Genomic DNA, 21,140 nt, shown 5'->3' on the forward strand with positions numbered 1-21,140 from the left:
CGTTGAGGGCGAGTAGCCCAGGCGGTGACGCCGCCGAGAGCTGACCAATGGGCAGCAGGCGGGCAGAGCCCGAGCGGTTCAAACAGTGAGGCAGGGAAAGGGCGGGAGGGACGAGCCGGCAGTGGTGGGGGCGCCTCGTCTCACCTGCGCTCTGGCCCCCGACGTCCCACACCGGCCCGGGTGGCCAGTGGTGGGGAGGGAGTGTGGCTGGCTACTGCCCACTCCTTGTGGCGACCCACTTAAGAGATAAAGGCCCGAGTCCTGCACACCTTCCATCCTTACAGATAGGAAAAATACCTTTGCCTTCTACAACCACTAATAAAATCTTTATTTAAAAAGCAATTACAAATATTCTTTATTTGATAAGCCCGAGTACATAAAGCTCTCGGCACAGTCCTTCAGACCCCTCCCCTCCCCCAGAAACACAGAGACATACACAGGATCTAGATCCATCTTCATTTCTTGTTGGCTTGGGCAGTACCAATAACACACTGGTTCACCTGAAGATAAGGGATTATACAGGGTAAAAATGTTTGCAGAGTAATCGGAACAAATTCCCCAAGTTGTACCACCCCCAATGCTAGGGCTACCCTCTAGAATACTGAAATAACGGCTATGAAAGTATATCCAAGCTGGTTCCACTTATGATTAGTTCTATGCCACTCTGGAGGAAGTAAAGAGCAGAAGAAATGCAGGACAAAGGAACAGAGAGCGATAACGAGACCTCAAAGAGACCTCAAAGGCCCTCCGTAAAATACTTATGCTAGACAAAATAACACCACTTATTTAGGAACTAAGGCTCCTTAGAAAATGGATCATCACAAGTCTGAAAGCAATTGGGGTCCTGTTTAAAGGACATAGGAGGGTTGGGGATGTAAGACTCTGATTTCCATACCTAGAAGGCCCAAAATAAAACACATGAATTAACAGGAGTCAACTAGAAGGGGCTCATACCTGCCAAAGATAAGGCAATCAATGCTAGAAAGAACAACTGCAAAGCATTGAAAATGAATACTTGAGTATCTGTAATGATTAACACCTCCCCACAAAAACTCAATAGGTCACCATTGGAGCTGCTGTAAATTGGAATCAAATCAATTCTGAAAATCTGAACTGGAGGTATGGCTCAAGTGGTAGAGCTAAAAAAGAGGAGTGACAGACACAGGCCTTGAGTTCAAGCCCCACTACAAGTATACAAACATTAAAATAACCTGGACAACAATCAATGAAGAATTCAACTACCTTTCTTTTTCTCTTTTCTTTTTTGTTGGTCGTGGGGGCTGAACTCTGGGCCTGGGTGCTGTCCCTCAGCTCTTCAGCTCAAGACTAGCACCCTACCAATTGAGCCACAGCACCACTTCCTTCTTTTTTCTGCTTTTGTGGTGCTAAGGAATCGAACCCAAGGCCTCATGCATGCGAGGCAAGCACTCTACCATTGAGCCAACTTCCAAGCCTGAACTACCTTTCTTTTTTTTTTTTTTTTTTTTTGCCGGTTGTGGGGCCTGAACTCTGGACCTGGGCACTGTCCCTCAGCTCTTCAGCTCAAGGCTAGCGCTCTACCACTTGAGCCACAGTGCCACTTCTGGCTTTTTCTGCTTATGTGGTGCTGAGGAATTGAACCCAGGGCCTCATGCATGCAAGGCAAGCGCTCTACCACTGAGCCACCTTCCCAGCCCTGAACTACCTTTCTTTTTCTACACAGACTAATTTTCAGAGCAACTAAATGCAGGCATGGCTCATTTTATTGCACTATTTACAAATTATAAGTTTGAGACTTATAACCCTGCACTCAACCCTGAGGACACTCAACTTTTTTCTCCAGTTGTTTTAGGTGATCACTAGTGCTACTTGGCAATAAAGTTTTTTGTTATTGGTTTGCTTTTGTGTTGGTCCTGGGTGCTGTCTCTGAGCTTTTTTGCTCAAGGCCTACTCTCTACCACTTAAGCCACAGCTTCACTTCCAGCTTTTGGTAGTAAGTGGAGATAAGAGTCTCATGGACTGTCCTGCCCAGGCTGGCTTCAAACTGTGACCATCAGATCTCAGCCTCCTGTATAACTAGGATTATACATGTAAGCTACTGGTGCCTGGACAAGCATAGCTCTTGTATGTACAGGGAAACCCAAAAGTTCATGACTTGCTCTACTGCTATATTTAGTTTATCGTAGTAGTGTAAAACCAAACTCACAATATCTTTCAGGTATGCCTGCAGATGGCAAGGGAACATTCTTCATAAAAAAAAAAATCACAATAAAGATAAAGCTGAGATTAGAAAATCTTCACTTAAAAACCCTCTAAGCTGGGTGCTAGTGGCTTACCCCTGTAATCCTAGCTACTCAGGAGGTTGAGATCTGAGGATCATGATTCAAAGCCAGCTCAGGCAGAAAAGTCTGTGAGACTTTTATCTCCAATTAACCACCAGAAAACCAGAAGTGGCACTGTGGTTCAAGTGGTAGAGCCCTCACCCTGAGCTGAAGAGCACTGAGGCCCAATAAGACCGACAAAATCCACAAAACTCTAAATGGATGGATCAGACTGACAACACTCAATTCTGATATCAATTCTGATATTATTAAAAGTAAAACAAGCCAGGTGCTGGTGGCTCACCCCTGTAATTCTAGCTACTCAGGAGGCTGAGATCTGAGGATCACAAGCCCAGGCAGGCAAGTTTATGAGACTCTTTTTTTTTTTTTTCTCCCTCCGGTGGTAGGGTTTGAACTCTGGGCCTGAACGCTGTCCCTCAGCTCTTCAGCTCAAGGCTAGGGCTCTACCACTTGAGCTACAGCGCAACTTCTGGTTTTCTGGTGGTTTATTAGAGATAAGAGTTTCACGGACTTTCCTGCCCGGGCTGGCTTTGAACCGCGATCCTCAGATCTCAGCCTCCTGAGTAGCTAGGATTACAGGCATGAGCCACCAGCGTCCAGCTGTGAGACTCTTATCTCCAATTAACTGCAAGAAAACTGGAAGTGGTACTGTGGCTCAAGTGGTAGAGTGCTAGCCTTGGGCACAAAGAGGCTAAAGGAGAGCGCCCCGGCCCAGAGTTCAAGTCCCACAACTGATAAAAAATAAATAAAAATAAGTAGCAGGGTGCCTGGTGGCTTATGCCTGTAATCCTAGTTACTCAGGAGGCTGAAATCTGAGGATCGAAGTTCAAAGCCATCCTGGGCAGGAAAGTCCGTGAGATGCTTATCTCCAATAAACCACTCAGAAAACCAGAAGTGGTACTGTGGCTCAAGTGGTAGAGCGCTAACCTTGAGCTGAAGAGCTGAGGAACAGTGCCCAGGCCCAGAGTTCAAGGCCCATGACCCAGAAAAAAAAAAGGGGGGTGGGGGAGAAGTAGAGGAGGGAAGGGATAGTAGGAAAAAAACAAAGGAGGGTGTAACAATGTTCGGCAAGTAATATACTCATTACCTTACTCATGTAACAAACTCCTCTGTATAGTATCTTTACAATAAAATTTAAAAAACAATAAAAATTAAAGCAAAACAACTAGATATTAGGTGCTTTCTGAAAAGACACAACAGATGTATACTGTGCCAAGAAATTTGAATGAACTAGAATTTCAAGTCTAATAAATCTCTAAATCTAATTATTAGCAAAAAGATATAAGTGGAAGAGAAAACAACTAACCAAAATTCAGAATACTATATATTCAATGATCTAGTTCAACAAATAAATGACCTAAGAGTTGGGAGAAAAATAAATCTTTCAAGCAAATAATGAGTATCCTGACTTGAACAAGTTCAATGTATAAAAGACATTTGAGACATTTCAGAAACTTAGCTGCTTAGTATGGAATATTAAGAAGTTCACATTAGGGAAGGAGTGACATTGTCCAAAAAGAAATGTACTCTAAGCCAGGCACTGGTGGCTCACACCTGTAATCTAGCTACTCAGGAGGCTGAGATCTGAGGATAGAGGTTTGAAACAAGCCCAGGCAGAAAAGTCCCTGTGAGACTCTCACTTCCTATTAACTACCTGAAAACTGGAAGTGGAGCTGTGCTCAAAATCATAGAGTGCTAGCCCTGAGCAAAAGAGCACAGGGACAGTGTTTAGGCCCTGAGTTCAAGGCCCAGGACCAGTATACAGACACACACACAAAAGTTCATGTTGTTAGGACTGGGAAGGTAGCTCAGTGGTTGAGCACTTGCCTTGCATGCATGAGGCCCTGAGTTCGGTTCCTCAGCACCACATAAGCAAAAAGAAAAAAGCCGGAACTGGCGCTGTGGCTCAAGTGGTAGAGCGCTTGCCTTGAGCTGCAGAGTTGAGGGACAGTGCCCAGGCCCAGAGTTCAGGCCCCACGACTGGACCCACAAAAAAGAAAAAAAAGAAAATGTACTGGAGGAAAAAAAGGACACTACCCTCAAGAAATGGGTAACCTGGGGAAGGGGGTGGGGGAGTGGGGGTGGGGAAATTCACCATTATCACCCTTCTGCCAAGACAAACAGTAAGAAAACTTTCTGACTTGCTTAACTCCAGTGGAGGGAACACAGAGTCTCCTTGAAAATTCATGGCCATGAGCTGTCTCTTGCAGGGTTTGTAACCTGAATTCACATTATTTGGAATGCTCTGAAAAACCTGTAATTCTCCATTTCAAGGATTATTTGCCTACATCGTTAAGTTGTAACTAAAAAACACAAAATAACACATGTACAAGATTAGTCTATGTGGCCTTGTTTGTATTAGGGAAAAAATGTGGAAACAATCCAAGTGACCAGTAGAGGGAACTGGTGGATAAATTTTGGTATATCTACAGAGTACCCTACCCAAACCTGAAAATAATGTGGTTGGTCATCTCTGGTGATGGGAGTAATTCTGGAGTTGTTTTGTTAAAGAAATGTTCAGAAGTACATATGTACAGGATAGGGAAATAAGAACATGCATTCATAGCTTGTTTTTGTGATCTAGTTTTTGGGTTTTTTTTTTTTTTTTTTGGTCGGTTGTGGGACTTGAACTCTGGGGCTGGTGCTGTCCCTGAGCTCTTCAGCTCAAGGCTAGCACTCTACCACTTAAGCCACAGCACCACTTCCAGTTTTCTGGTGGCTAATTGGAGATTAGAGTCTCACAGACTTTCCTTGCCTGGGCTGGCTTTGAACCACAATCCTCAGATCTCAGCCTCTAGGATTACAGGCGTGAGCTACCTGCGCCTGGCTTTATTTATCTATTCTAAAAAAACTCAATTCAAAAGCCAGTAACTAAAAATGGAACCAGGTGGGCAGTCCTCCATATGCCTAGCAAGTATAAATCCTTTCTGGATAAATGTGTTTCCCCTACCTCCCGCAACCCAAAGAACAGGACTTGGAATAGAGAAGCCTACAATCAGTCAGGGGTCCTGATTAGGCCTAGGATTAGTGGTAATTCACCTTAGAGGCAAAGCGTAGAGAGTTGAGGGACTCGGAGACGTTCTCTTCCAGGGGGGAAATGTTCACAAACATAAGCCTAGGGAGAAAGAAGAAGCCCAACCCAACATTAGTGCTCAGCAAAGATTAAACAGATCCCCAGCAATACCCCTCTCCACTATAGTTCCTACTAAATCCCTTCCATCTGTCCCTTCCACTCACATCTTAGCACTGCCGCCCAGGGAGTTTTGTAGCAAGTAGGTGAGCTTGCTGTTCCGGTAAGGCACATGGGACTCCTGGAAAGGTTGAAGAGGACTGTTATTAGGATAGGGCCAGGTTCTGCACAGCCCATCAGAAGCAGCTTCCTACTCCACCTGCCCTTGACCCACCTTATTGCTTAGGGCCATAATGACCAGCCCTAGTGTGGACAAGCTGCTGTTAATGGCCTGTGTTTCTCGAAGACGATCCCGCTCCCCAGGGCCAAGGGCTAGGCCAGAGTCTAGTCGCTCACTCCCCGCCAGGTCCACAAGGTTGAGGGGAGCCCCACACTGCAGGCCTCGAGCAGCATGCTCCCCAGAGATCTGCAGCTGAAAAACGCTGTGGCTACGAGATGATCGCTCATTCTGGGCTGTTTGAGCCACAGCCCGATTCTGGCGGGCCAAATGCAACAAAGTCTCCACCTAGAGACCAAGGGCAACAAGGGACAAAGAGACAAGAAGTGATCAAATAATGATGCCAGGTAAGGCATGCTCTCCTGGAACTTCTTTTCTATTCAGTGAAGAGACAAAATAAGCAAGTCAAATAGACAACATATCTGAGAAGGCTAAAGGATAAGAGTATAGAGGAATAGTATATGAAGGTGTGTGGGAATGTGTAAGTTTAGACAGGACAAACAACCCAGATGGCCTGACTGCATTCAGGCAAAGTTCCTGAATTAGGACTGTCACTAATAACTGAGGAACAGCTAGGAGGCTGACATGGCTCAGGTAAACTGAGCATGGACTGTAGCAGGAAACAAGACTTGATAATGCATCTTACAGATCTGCCCTTTCAGCCTTTCAGCAACTATATCACTCCTTCCTACTCCTAGTCCTCACAACTTACTGGTCAATTTTCTCCAGTTCCTTCCCTCTCCCTCCCCCCTGCCCCCCCCCCCCCCCCCCCCCCGCTGCCCCTATGGTTCCCTACCTATTCATCCCCATCCTCAATCTCAAGTATTCATGGGTCCTTACCTCTTTCTCACAGGAGACAGGGACATATCGAGCATTGGTGACAATAAGTTCCTCACTTCCTGGTCCTGCTCGACGAATCTCACACACTCCTTGGCCCTTTCGGGTCCCAGTGGCTAGCAGGTCTCGGACAGACTCATTGTAGATTTCTACGTAGCTTGCCACAAAGCTGTAGCTCCAGCCCTGGCCACTTAACTCCTGGGCCACAGCGAATAAATGTCGCAGTGCCCGAGGGATCAGCCCCTCTAATTGGGGGTCTCCTCCTGGCCCACCCTCCATTGTGAAGGTCTTGCCACTGCCTGTCTGGCCATAGGCAAAGATGCAAACTGGATAGCCATCCAGAGCTGACTGGACAAGCATGGAGATCTCCTCAAAAACTTCATCCTGTCTGCTTCCTGGTGGAAATACCCGGTCAAAGGAGAAATCGTGTCTGGTAATGGGGGCTGGAGCCCCACTCAGAGTCCCACGTCGATCATCAGACCGGGAAAGGCTAAGGCGAGTTGGAGGATCAGACAGCCCAGCAGGGCCAGGGGGAAACAGGAGGAAGCCAGGGGATGGACTGGGCTCCCCTGTGAGGACAGGGCGGACCCGGCAGAAGACCCGGATGTTGCCCTTGAGTTCCTGAAGCTGGTTGTGCAATCGCCGGCGCTCCATCTCTAGCCCATGGAGACGGTCTCCGCGTTCAGCTAGTAAGGTCGCCTGGGCTGCAGTTTCCTGCTGCAGAGATGCCACCTCTGCTTGACTGCTTGACAGAGCTGCTTCAGATGTCTGCAGTCGCCTCTGCCCAGAACAGAATAGACACAGAGAGTGAGATGCAACCAAGTCATGTGGCCAAGTGGGGCAAAGGGTGGAAGTAGGTTCCTATATAGCCCCATGGACTGTGTAGACTAGTAAACAGAAGGAAACAGACTCACAGTACTAGGAGAGAGGAGTGCTATGGAAATATCTAGAGGAGGCACAAAGATGATAGCTAGGCTGACACTCCACAGAACAGGTAAACTAAGAATGGAGCACAAAAAGAATATTCAAAAAAGTGAAGCACATATTCAAAGTACAAAAAACTAGACTTGAATCATATGAAAGTGCAAATAATCCACTTGAAGCTCACCAAGGACTCACATGGACACAGGAGTGGGAGGGTACTTCAGAGATCTATAATAGGGCTGGGGATCTGAGAAAAAGGGGAACTGAGGGCAAGGGGAAGAAACAGATCCTAGTGAGAACTATGAACACAGAGGAAGCACAGAGAGGAGTGGAAGGAGGTGGAGGCAGGAGTGACTGGGTGGAGCCCGGAAGCACAGACATAATGGTGGTGATAGGTAGTCGGGAGTTCTGAGCCCAAAGAGCTTCAGGGGGACCTGGAAGGGGAGGGTACATGACCTCTGCTAGGCAATGGGAGCTAGCACTTTATGAGAATCTGACCCCCACCTCCTGCTCTTCCAGTCGGGTTGCCAACACCTTGCGCTCCTCCTGCAATTCCAACTGTTCCTTCTGGAGCGCTTGCACCAAGCCCTCCTGCGTGCCCAGCCGTTCTTCCAGTTCCAGTACACGGGCACTCAGACTCCCCAGCTCCTGTTGGCCCTGCTCAGCCTGAGCCTGTACTCTGGCCAGCTCCTCTTTTAGGGTGCTGCGCTCTGTCCCCAGAGTCTTGGCCTGTTGCTGGGCCTCCTTGAGCTGGTCCCGCAGCTGCTGGTTCTCCTGGTCCAGTGTCTGAGTCTTCTCACGACATCGTTTCAGTTCTGCATTCACGTCACATAACTGACCCTTTAAGTCCCAGGCAGGACGTTTACCGGGTTTCTTCACTCCCACGACAGGAGCAGCTGATGCTGGTATGGACAGAAAAAAGACAAATGGTGGAGTCCTGGCTCTCTGTCCTCTTCCCTCTGGCTTTCAGGGCCTCCACACCTGACACCACATCTATGTCCTTACCCTCGAGACAGGAAAAGACCAAATGGATTTTCCTAGGCACTCACCATCTCCTGTTCCCTATCCCAGCCTCTCACCCAATTGTTAGATTTGTCACCTACTGGCAGGCTTCTGGGCAGGAACAGCAGGAACAGCAGGTACTGGCTTCTGGTTCTTTACCACTAGAAAATTGGGGAGCTGAATAAGAATTATTGAATTTGTGACTCTATTACCATCCTCTTTATATTCACTCCTTCTCAGCTCCAGCTTCTAAGCATTATTACCTGAAGCAAAAGCTGTGGAACAACGGGGTCCTGTCCTCTTGGGAACTTTTTGAGCTGTCCAGAGATGGGAGAGAGGAAAAAATAGAACAATAACTGAGGTGGTATATACTGATTGAGCCAGGAGCAGCAAAGGTGTTTTTTTTGTTGTTTTGCCAGTCCTGGGGCTTGAACTCAGGGCCTGGGCACTGTCCCTGAGCTTGTTCCTTTGTTTTTTGTTTTTTTGTTGGTCATAGGGCTTGAACTCTGGGCCTAGGTGCTGTCCCTCAGCTCTTTAGCTCAAGGCTAGCGCTCTACCACTTGAGCCACAGCACCACTTCTGGTTTTCTGGTCGTTTATTGGAGATGAGTCTCATGGAGTTTCCTGCACGAGCTGGCTTTGAACAGTGATCCTCAGATCTCAGCCTCCTGAGTAGCTAGGATTACAGGTGTGAGCCACCAGCACCTGACCCTGAGCTTCTTTTGCTTAAGGTTAGTGCTCTACCACTTGAGCCACAGCATCACTTCTTTTTTCTGTTTATATGGTACCAAGAAATCAAACCCAGGGCTTCATGTATGCTAGACAAGCACTCTACCACTAAGCCACATTCCCAGCCCAGCAGAAGTATTTTTTAAATCTAGAAATAAGGTAACTTCTAACTGTCCTGTAGTACTGGAAGGCTCCCGATGATGTCCCTCCTAAGACCAGAAATTACTGATTACACGAAGAATCAAGTTGGATGGAAATAAGTAAAAAGAGCAGAATTGTGTAAAGTATGCTATTATCTGTGTGAAAATAAGTTGGGACAATGCCCATATCTGCTCAAATACACAAACTCTCCCTACAAGGACACACAGCTGCCCCACCAGGGCAAATGAAATGGGGGGAGAGGGGAAGGATACGACAACACATCCACTGTAAAGCAATCTTTGTGCCTTTGGAATTTTGAAGTAAGTGAAATATACCTACTCAAAACAGTTAAATTGAAGTTAGGCAACAGTGGCTCACACCTGTAATCCTAGCTACTCAAGAGGCTGAGATCTGAGGATCACAGTTCAAAGCCAGCCCAGGAAGGAAAGTCCATAAGATTCTTATCTCCAATGAACTACCAGAAAACCAGAAGTGGTGCTGTGGCTCAAGTGGCAGACTCTACCCTTAAGCTGAGGAACAGTGCCCAGGCCCAGAGTTTGAGCCCCAAGACTGACCCCTCCCCCTCCCCCCAAAAAAGAGTGAAATTGAAAGAAAAGAAAAAATGAAAAGAGCCAGGAGAAAAGCAGTGTACTCCCATGGCTTTGGTCCTTGTCCATCCCTAGAACCCACCTGCAGTCTGGCTTTGTGTGTGTGCTGCTGTGCTGAGAGGGGGTGCTCTGGGACGGGATATGTTCATTTTGGGTGCTGCACCCTGAACTCGAGTCCGTTTCTGGAAAAAGATAAAAGACAAGGCCTATGATCAACTTCCTTTATTTATCTGTACTCTTCTCCTCTTCCTCCCCCTCCTCTTCTCCCTATTGCCTCTCTTACAACACACACACACACACACACACACACACACACACACACTCATATTTTCTTTCTCAACCATGTGCAGTTCTGTACACACAGCTCACCTTCGCAGGTTCTAAGGCATTCTCCATCTGCTCAGGGCCCCTCTTGAGCCTGCTTCCTGGGAGAGGTAATCGGGACGAGGCCTTCACCAGGGATGTCTTCAGTTCTACGTTCCCCTTCACTTCTAACAAGGCAGACCTCTACTGGGAAAAAGAGACACTTAAGACAATACCCCAAAGCCCAAATATCCTATAAACTCCCTTTTTGAACCTCCAGCCTTAGTTCTCAACATCCTCATCAATAAGCATTAACTAAGCATCATTTAGGCCAAAAGCTGAGACTTGCAGACAGTGTGTCAACCAATTAGCACAGTCAGAAGTAAGACATCACTAGGCACTGGTGGCTCACACCTGTAATCCTAGCTACTCAGGAGGCTGAGATCTGAGGATCACGGTTCAAGGCCAGCCCAGGCAGGAAAGTCCATGAGACTCTTATCTCTAATAAACCACTAGAAAACTGGAAGTGGTGCTGTGGCTCAAGTGGTAGAGTGCCAGCCTTCAGCTGAAGAGCTGAGGGATAGCACCCAGGCCCAGAGTTGAAGCCCCAAGACCGACAAAAAAAAAAAGTAGTAAGACATGACATAAAAGGGGGAACACCTTCTATGGTAAAAACTAGACAGTTGCGGGACTTCAACTAACTTTTAGGGTAGGACTTGAAGAGCAGAGAAAAATGGACACTTCTGGAAAGTAAAAACTCAAACATGCATATGGTACAGCTATGAAACAGGCTTAAACTGGAGCTAAAATAAGGGATGGGCCGGGTGCCTGTGGCTCACGCCTGTAATCTAGCTACTGAGGAGGCTGAGATCAGTTCAAGCCCCAGGACTGGTGCAAGTGCATGTGTGCATGTTCACACGCTCACGCTCTCTCTCTCTCTCTCTCTCTCTCTCTCTCACACACACACACACACACACACACACACACACACACACAAACAAGAATGTAACTGGATGGTAGAGCCCATCATCCTAGCTACTCAGGAGGTTGAGTAAGAGTCCACAGTTTTCATTCAACAGAGATTTACTGAACATATGCTGTGTGCCAGGCACTGATCTAGGTACTGAACTAAGTAATGAACATCTAAGTCCCTTCTTTCCCAAGGCAGCCTTTCCAAGCGAGTTCTACAAGATAATTGCTCTACAGGAAAATGACCTATTTTTTCAACACTCTCAAGGATGTACACAGCTTTTAGCATTTTGAGTATACAGACATAATTTAATTCACTATGTGCAAAGGATGCCTTCAGGCATTGAGACTTAATTCTCATGGAACTCAGGAGAGCTTGACAGCTAAGCAGAGGAGAAGCAGTTGAGTAAAGTAGGGCTCTGAGGGATGAACAGGAGGAGCTGGATTGCCTGCAACCAAGTATTGATCTAACTAGGAGTTGGCTTGGGAGTTGGAAGGCAGTAGAGAGAGAAAAAATTCCAAGGTGTCTGTCAAAGTTAGTCCTGTTACCCATATCATAGAAGGAATGGTTGATGTGGTTTTGATTAAAAATTTTCAATTAAGCAGGGTGCTGGTGACTCACACTTACAATCAATCTTAGCTACTCAAAAGGCTGAGATTTGAGGATCACAGTTCGCAGCCAGCCCAGACAAGCAAACCCATGAGATTTATCTTTAATTAACTAGCAATAAAGCTGAAAATGGTCTTGTGGATTAAATGGTAGAGCACCAGCCTTGAGCAAAAGAGTCAAACAAGAACATAAGACCCTTAGCCCAAGCCACAACCCACCCCCCCATCCCCCCACTCCCCGCATCAACTGACCCAAATTTTCAGTTAACTAATTTCTTTTTGTTTGTCAGCATTAAGTTGTGAACTAAGGTCTATGCATTTGCTTGGCAGGTATACTACTTCAGCCATGCTACCAGGCGTTTTTGTTTTCATTGTATGTCTAATAGGGTCTTCTATTTATACCTAGCCCAGCTTGGACTGGAATCCTCTTATTTACCATTCCTAGATAACAAGTATAAAATAGCTTGCCACCTTTTATTGGCTGAAATGTGGTCTTAAATTTTTTTTGCCCCATTTGCCCTTGGATTGTTTTTCTCCCAATCTCCTTCTCTCCAGCAGCTTATGTCAAGCTTAAGTCATTGTGCCCAGCCTTTTTTTTTTTTTTTTGGTCAGTCATGGGGCCTGAACTCTGGGCCTGGGTACTATTCCTCAGCTCTTCAGCTCAATGCTAGCACGCTAAACCACAGCGCCACTTTCGGCTTTTTCTGCTTATGTGGTGCTGAGGAATCAAACCCAGGGCCTCATGCATGCAAGGCAAGCACTCTACCACTGAGCCACCTTCCCAGCCCCATGACCTAGTCTTATGATCCTCCTGCCTCTGCTGCCCAAACAGCTGGATGACAGGCATGCCCTAACTAGCCAGCTCTGCCTGTTCTCTTGAGTACAGAGATTACAGATGTGCAACAACATACCATAACCACTGGCTTTTTATATATGTATATTCACTATGTGTTCTTCCAGCTTTAAATATCAATATACTGAGTTCCCAAATTTGTACTTCCAGGTTAGACCTCACTTCTGAATTTACACATTAGTGCCTCCTCAACATCTCCACTTAAAGTTGGATAACGGCCAGGCCCAGTTATCAGATTATAGGCTCTTGCCTACAATTCCAGCTGCTTTGGGAGGTCGTGAGGAGGGGACTGAAGTGTGAGCTAGGCTGGGCAAAATATTTACTAGGAAAATGCTGGACCTAGGGAGCATATCTGTCAACCCAGCTATAAGGAAATCATAAATAGGAGGACTATGGTCGAGACTGGCTTTGAGGCATACATTTGAGACTCTACGGGGAGAAAGGATAACAAAAGCAAGAGGGTTGGAGGCATGGATCAAGAGGAAGGTAGAGCATCCATCTAGCAAGTATAAGAGCCCAAGTTCAAGTTCCATTAACACCCCACCCCCACCCCCAAAAAAGCAGCAGCAAACTGATCATTTGCACAACTTTTTCCTTTTGTTCACTTAATTCCAGCCATACTGGCCTCCTTGATACAAACTCTTTGAGATCTCTACTGTAATAGACTACTTCTGCCTGGAATGATCTTTCCCTCAACATCCAATTGCTTTTCTCCCTCCCTCACCACTTCCAATTATTTACTCAGTTCTCTCCTTCTAAAGGGGCTTACTGAAACCACTATGTAATACTATCCAGTCAGCTGGCTTCCTCTTCTGCTCTTAACATAATTTATTTTTTTTCTTTCTGCATAACTCTTAACACCTTTTAATAGAGCTATACAACTTACTGCATTTATTGCTGTCTCTGCATACTCATTGATAGCTAGGACTTCTGTCTCCTTTACTACTTCATCCTAGTACCTACAACTGTCCCGGGCAATCAGTAGGTACTTAAGAAATGTTTAATGAAGCCAAGGTGCCAGTGGCAAGTGGAGCTGTGGGTCAAGTGGTAGAGTGATACCCTTGAGTAAAAAAGCTCAGGAGATCCCAATGCAGGTGGCTCATGCCTGTAATCTTAGCAAATCAAGTATGAGGATGGCAGTTTGAAGCCAGCCTGGGCAGAAAAGGCTGTGAGACTCTTATCTTCAATTAAACACCCCCAAAATGGAAGTGGAGCTGTGCTCAAGTTGCAGAACGCTAGCCTTGAGCACAAAAACTCAGAGACAGGGGCTGGGAAGGTGGCTCAGTGGTAGAGCGCTTGCCTTGCATGCCTGAGGCCCTGGGTTCGATTCCCAGCACCACATAAGCAAAAAGAAAAAAAGCTGGAAGTGGTGCTGTGGCTCAAGTGGTAGAGTGCTATCCTTGAGCTGAAGAGCTGAGGGACAGCGCCCAGGCCCAGAGTTCAGGCCCCACAACTGGACCCCCCCCCAAAAAAAAAAAAAACTCAGAGACAGATTTCAGGCCCTGACTTCAAGCCCCAGGGGTACTCACAACAGACAGGTATTGTTAAATTACTTCTTTTAAAAACTGCACTGAATGCTACACACCTACTTTTACAATAAACAAATATAGTAACAGTAACTCACGCAAAAACAAAACATACTTCTAATAGCCATTATTTTTTGTCTGGGACAGTTTAAAGGTTCTATTTTGTCATAAAACCAGGAATGTACCTATACAAAGTTCAATATAGGCCATCACTTTAAACAATAAGGCAATGATTCACAAAAGACTATGAATAGAACATATAATACAAATCTAATAGAACTTGTTAAAATCAGTCACATCTAATAACCCGTCTGAAGTGATCTTGAATAAAATATCACGTGAAGAAAAAAATTTATCAATGTCTAAAAAAGTGAGTTTTTTCATAGATATTTAATGAATAGATCTGGCAAGGCTTTTCATTTTACTACTTTTCATTGTCACATCACACAGCCCTGTTTTTTGGTTGCCAGAATACAATAAGTCTCAGGTTGAATCTTTACTTTGGATGAATACAAACGTGAAAAACTAGTAAACAAAGGATGCAGACGGGACTTTTACTGGCGCCAAAGGTCAAGGCAGTATCACCTACACACACATCAGCCAACACAAAGGACACCCGCAGGATCCAGCCTTGGACACCATTTCTCTAAAAGAGAACCCTCACTTCTCACACCAAAAGCGGAAACCTGTCAGATGGGCCTGAGAATTCGAAATGGTCAATCCTGGCGCGGAAAAGTGGGACGGGGACGGCCGAGATGGAAGCTGGGGACGGGCAGAAAGACGTCGCCCAAGTCCTGCCGCCCAAGCCCTGCCGGGGTTGCTCCCCCCGTCCACACGGCCTCCTCTGCCCGTTCCACGACCGCGGGGCCGCACAGACCTTCGCCTTCCACCCAGGCCCCGCCTGGAGTCCCAAACGCGGGAGCAGCGACGACCGCCCGTCGTCCCCCCCCCAATGGGCGACACTCGCCGCCCGCTCTCACCTGGGGCTCCATGTCCACCTCCGACCCGCACACGCCGGGTGGTGCAATGGAAGGGGAAAGGACACCGGGGCTCCTGGGACCCACGTTCTCTCGTCCGCTAGTGACACAGAGTACCCGCGCGGCGGGTTCTGACGGCTACCGGCCGCGCGCCACACCCGCCACTTTTGAATTTCAACCGCCGTTACCCATTCTTACCACGCTCTGCGCGCAGGGGCCAATCGTCTTTGTCGCCTCCAACAAGAGCCAATGGCAGCTCCCTGCGCCTCGCGAGGCCACACCCTCCTAGCCTGCGACTTCTCTTTCCGGTCTAGTAAGTGTCCAGGAGACAGACGGGTTAAATCTACTTCCGGTTCCCTCCTCCTCCACCCCCCTCCCCCCCCCCCTCCCAATTCCTTTAGCAGTGAGCGCACTGGATTTACGTCGCCGCTCGATACGTCAGAAAATGCGTCAAGAACGCCGCTCGGTCGTAACGTAACTGGCGTGGAGGCGGAGGGGGAGGGAGGGATTCCTGGAGAAAAGGAATTACGCGTGCGCAAACCGAAGCCCTTGCGGGAGCGCCTCCTGGCGGCTGAGATGGGGCATGCAAGTCTAAACTGTGTCGGGGTCGGAGCAGACTGGCGCCAGAGCGTGGCTTCTCGCGTCTTGGTGGTCCTAGTAATTAGAGCTAACGTGAATTGCCGGGTCTGTCCACTTTGGGGATCATTTGGCCATTTCTCACTAAATCTAGAAACCTTAGGCATAAGTTGGGGCTTCATGAAAGCCCGGCGGGTGGAAATTCGAGGTGTTTGTTTACAGCCCTGTTTCTCCTGCCACCTGTGATCTTAAGCGTGGGTGCTGTCATTGGTGTTGGCGAACTACTTTCACAGTCTCGAACCCAGGAAGAGTCTTCCGCGCCACTTATGACGCATTTTGTGCTTTTGTGTATATGCATTATCTCGTTTTACAATGGCAAACTATTAATTTAGTTCTTACCTTGGACCTGCGTTTTGCATGTCTTTTCTGAAAGATAGATGAGAAGGATTTAGAAAGGAACAAGCATCAGAGCACAGAGCTGGTTAGATATAGATTTAGATTACATTAGCTTCAAAGTCCAAGCAATTTTATCACACACAGCATCTACCAATCTTAATTACAAAAACAATCACCTAGCCATGTGAATAATGTACCACTTTGTCCAGTAGTTCTACCAAATTTATGCATCTGAGTTTCCATCCAATCCAGACATAGGCAGGATTTTATTTATGAGACTGAATGACAGGGACAAAAAGATCTGCCAGGGGCTTATTTTACAGCTGGATATCTGACAGGTGTGGAACTTGAACTGCTCATTTTCAAATCCATTGTAGACTCTCCTTCCCTAAACTTTGATATCTTAGAGAAACCCCAAAAAAGCAGGGACTTGAGGAAAAAAAGAAGAAGAAAAATAAAGGAGAATACTGAAGAAAGGCAGTGGATGGGAAGGGAGGAACTGAAACATGAATTTTGAGAAGAAACTATAGCAGACATTATCAAAGTTAAATGTTAGACCAGGAAAAATAAGAAAGATTAAAGAATGAAATTTATTTCTCTCATTTGGTGCAGAAAACCCATTTGAAGCCAGGCGCTGGTGGCTCATGCCTGTAATCCTAGCTACTCAGGAGGCATCTGAGGATCACATTCAAAGCCAGCCCATTCAAGAAAGTCTGTGAAGCCAGGCGCAGGTGGCTCACACCAATCCTAGCTACTCAGAAGGCTGAGATCTGAGGATTGCAGTTCAAAGCCAGCCCAGGCAGGAAAGTCCATGCGACTCTTATCTCCAATAAACCAGTAGAAAACCAAAAGTGGTGCTGTTGCTCAAGTGATAGAGCTCTTGCCTTGAGCTGGAGAGCCCAGGGACAGCACCTAAGCCCAGAGTTCAAGCCCTATGACCAAAAAAAAAAGAAAAAAAATGTCTGCGAGATTGTTTATTTTGCCAGTCCTGGGCCTTGAACTCAGGGCATGGGCATTATCCCTGAACTTCTTTTGCTAAAGGCTAGCATTCTATCACTTGATCCATAATGCCACTTCAGGCTTTTTCTGTGTATGTAGTACTGAGGAATCAAACCCAGGGCTTCATGCATGCTAGGCAAACACTCTAAGCCACATTCCCAGCCTAGTCTGTGAGATTTTTTTTTTTTTTTGTCGGTCGTGGGGCTTGAACTCTGGGCTTGGGTGCTGTCCCTCAGCTCTTCAGCTCAAGGCGAGCACTCTACCACTTGAGCCACAGCGCCACTTCCGGTTTTCTGGTGGTTTATTGGAGATAGGAGTCTCACGGTCTCTCCTGCCCGGGCTGGCTTTGAACCGCGATCCTCAGATCTCAGCCTCCTGAGTAGCTAGGATTACAGGCGTGAGCCACCAGCGCCCGGCTAAGTCTGTGAGATTTTTATCTCCAATAAACTACTAAGAAAAAGCTGGAAGTGGCACTGTAGCTCAAGTGGTAAAGTGCTATGCTAGCCTTGAGCAAAAGAAGCTCAGGAACTATGTCTCGACCCTAAGTTCAAGTCTGGGATGGGCAAATCACACACACACACACACACACACACACACACACACACACACACACACACACACACACACACACACACACACACACACACACACACACACACACACACACACACACACACACACACACACACACACACACACACACACACACACACACACACACACACACGCCTGAGAAGTAGTCCTGGAAATTCTGAGAAGTAGTCCTGGAAATTCCTTATGTGGCCTAAGTGTTAGAGTACTAACTAGCTTTGGGCGGAAAAGCTAAGCAAGAACTCCAGGCCCGGGGAATTCCTGACTTTAAGTCACAGTACACACACACACACACACACACACACACACACACACACACACACACACACACACACACACACACACACACACACACACACACACACACACACACACACACACACACACACACACACACACACACACACACACACACACACACACACACACACACACACACACACACACACACGCCTGAGAAGTAGTCCTGGAAATTCTGAGAAGTAGTCCTGGAAATTCCTTATGTGGCCTAAGTGTTAGAGTACTAACTAGCTTTGGGCGGAAAAGCTAAGCAAGAACTCCAGGCCCGGGGAATTCCTGACTTTAAGTCACAGTACTGGCAAAAAAAGAAAAAGAAAAAGAAAAAGGCCAGTAACAGTGGCTGTGATCCCAGCTACTCAGGAAGCTTAGATCTGAAGATCAAGGTTCAAAACCAGCCTAGGCAGAACTGACAATGAGACTTGGGCTGGGAAGGTGGCTCAGTGGTAGAGAGCTTGCCTTGCGTGCATGAGGCCCTGAGTTTGATTCCCCAGCACCACATAAGAAAAAAGAAAAAAAGCCGGAAGTGGCACTGTGGCTCAAGTGGTAGAGCACTAGCCTTGAGCTGAAGAGCTGAGGGACAGCGACCAGGCCCAGAGTTCAGGCCCCACATCCATAACCAAATTAAAAAAAGAACTGACAATGAGTCTAATCTCTAATTAGCTACCAAAAAGCCAGAAATTGGGCCATTTAGTTGGATATTTTTTTCCTTTTTAAAACTGTTTTGGGGGCCTGGGAATGTGGCTTTGTGTTAGGATGCTTGCCTAGCATGCATGAAGCCCTGGCCTCCATTCCTCAGTACCACATACACAGAAAAAGCCGGAAGTGGCCCTGTGACTCAAGATAGAGCGCTAATCTTTAGCACAAGAAGCTCAGGGACAGTGCCCTGGCCTTGAGTGCAAGCCCCATGACTGGCAAAAAAAAAAATTAAAAATTAATTTTATTTATGTGGTACAGAGGAATTAAACCCAGGGTCTTATGTATGCTAGGCAAGCACTAAGCCACATTCCCAGCCCCTCCTCTCATTTTTTTTTTTTTTTCTGTGACAGTCTTTTTACCTTTACTCAGGCTGCTCTCAAATCCTCTTGGCTCCACCTCCTGAGTAGCTGGGAATGATAGAAAGTGACTTACCTTAAAGCACTCACTTCACCGCCACAGCCATCCTTTTTTGTCGGTCTTGGGGCTTGAACTCTGGGCCTGGGCACCGTCCCTCAGCTCTTCAGCTCTAGGCTAGCACTCTACCACTTGAGCCACGGCGCCACTTCCGGTTTTCTAGTGGTTTATTGGAGATAAGAGTCACACAGACTTTCCTGCCCCGGCTGGTTTTCAACCATGATCCTCAGATCTCAGCCTTCTGAGTAGCTAGGATTACAGGCGTGAGCAACCAGCGCCCAGCTTCCACAGCCATATTTTAGAACAGCCCTTGCGGCTGACCCCATTGAGTCATCTTCCCTCCCTTCTCCCCTGAACAAATGTACCACCTGTCTTGAAAGAGAACCTATGACCAAGGCCACATCTGATGCTAATCTCCCTGACTAACACAGAGGCTGTTAAGTCCTTGAAATTCCTCAGTCAAAATAACAGTTGCTCATCCACCCCGCCTCCATCTCACCCGATTTCACTCTTTCTGCCTAATATTTAAAGAGACCCTAGTTACAAGAGGGTGGGGGAGGGGGGCGGGGGGGGGTTGAATGCTATTTTCCCTTCAGCCAGGCTGAAGAAGATTTGGTTGCCTTTCTCAGGCTTCACTCCCAAATAAAGCCTGTTGGTCTGTTGAATTCCCTTTCTGTCCTTTCTTTATTCTGATGCCCTTGTGACTACATTTCCTTACAGGGATTCAGGGATTACAAGCATACGACCCCCCAACACACACACACACACACACACACACACACACACACACACACACACACACACACACACACACACACACACACACAACCTGCCTTGCATATTTTTTTCCTTTCATTTTGGTTTTGCGATTCATGCCAACTGATTGCACTATTCAGAACAAGTCCAAGTCCATTCTCATATTCAGATCCTATTCTTTGTTGTTTTTTTTTTTCTTTTTTTCACATGGTCCTGGGGTTTGGAGCCACTCTCCCAGTAACTTAAATTCCTCCAAATGCCACATTTTCTTATAACCCCCTCATCCTCTTTCTCTTCCTCCTCTCTCTCTTTCTTTCTCTCTGGCAGTGCTGAGGTTCCAACTCAGAAACTCACACTCCCGGGACTAGGAAGGTGGCTCAGTGGTAGAGCGCTTGCCTTGCATGCATGAAGCCCTAGGTTCAATTCCTCAGCACCACATAAGCAGAAAAAAAAAAGCCAGAACAGGGCTGGGAAGGTGGCTCAGTGGTAGAGCTTGCATGCATGCCTGAGGCCCTGGGTTCGATTCCTTAGCACCACATAAGCAAAAAGAAGAAAGCCGGAAGTGGCCCTGTGGCTCGGGACAGAGCCCAGGCCCAGAGTTCAGGCCCCATGACCGGACCCCCCAAAAAAGAAAAAAAAAATCACACTCCCTAGGACCTCTGCTACTGGAACCTTACCCCAGCCCTATTTTTCCCTCTGTTTTGGAATGATTAAAGACTTCAGCCAGGGGGCTGGGAAAGTGGCTCAGTGGTAGAGTGCTTGCCTCACATGCATGAGGCCTTGGGTTTGATTCTTCAGTACCACATAAACAGAAAAAGCTGGAAGTGGTGTTGTGGCTCAAGTGGTAGAGCACTATCCTTGAGCTGAAGAGCTGAAGGCCCAGGCCCAGAGTTTAAGCCCCATGACCAACAAAAAGAAACACACACACACACACACACACACACACACACACACACACACACACACAACTTCAGCCAGTGGGGGGCTAGTGGCACGCACCTGTAATCCTAGCTACTCAGGAGGCTGAGATATGATGATCACAGTTCAAAGCCAATCCAGGCAGTAAAGTCCATGAGACTCTTATCTCTAATAAACCACTCAGAAAACCAGAAGTGGTGCTGTGGCTTAAGTTGTAGAGCGCTAGCCTTGAGCTGAAGAGCTGAGGGATGGTGCCCAAGCCCAGAGTTCAAGCCCCACAACCAACCAA

General features: G+C 47.0%; 1 protein-coding gene across 3 annotated transcripts; it reads right to left on the reverse strand.

Annotated features, from left to right (window-relative positions):
* Positions 1-304: 304 nt before the first annotated feature.
* On the reverse strand, positions 305-19,488 carry Kifc1 (kinesin family member C1). Of its 3 annotated transcripts, none has more exons than XM_070023982.1 (11): positions 19,196-19,488; positions 10,338-10,475; positions 10,051-10,150; positions 8,755-8,808; positions 8,593-8,652; positions 7,994-8,391; positions 6,569-7,345; positions 5,726-6,016; positions 5,559-5,632; positions 5,361-5,436; positions 305-500 (listed from the first exon to the last, which is right to left on the reverse strand). In XM_070023982.1, the coding sequence occupies exons 2-11, from the start codon at positions 10,362-10,364 to the stop codon at positions 456-458; spliced, it is 1,902 nt and encodes a 633-aa protein (XP_069880083.1). In that variant the 5' UTR covers positions 10,365-10,475; positions 19,196-19,488; the 3' UTR covers positions 305-455. The 3 variants fall into 3 exon arrangements, with proteins under 3 accessions (XP_069880083.1, XP_069880081.1, XP_069880082.1); XM_070023980.1 differs by lacking the exon at positions 19,196-19,488 and adding an exon at positions 15,209-15,349; XM_070023981.1 differs by lacking the exon at positions 19,196-19,488 and adding an exon at positions 15,209-15,349 and having other exon boundaries at positions 10,338-10,478.
* Between the last annotated feature and the right edge of the window lie 1,652 nt (positions 19,489-21,140).

Source organism: Dipodomys merriami, unplaced genomic scaffold, assembly GCF_024711535.1.
Source record: "Dipodomys merriami isolate MVZ:Mamm:240054 unplaced genomic scaffold, mDipMer1.0.p SCAF_16, whole genome shotgun sequence".
NCBI classification, from domain to species: domain Eukaryota; kingdom Metazoa; phylum Chordata; class Mammalia; order Rodentia; family Heteromyidae; genus Dipodomys; species Dipodomys merriami.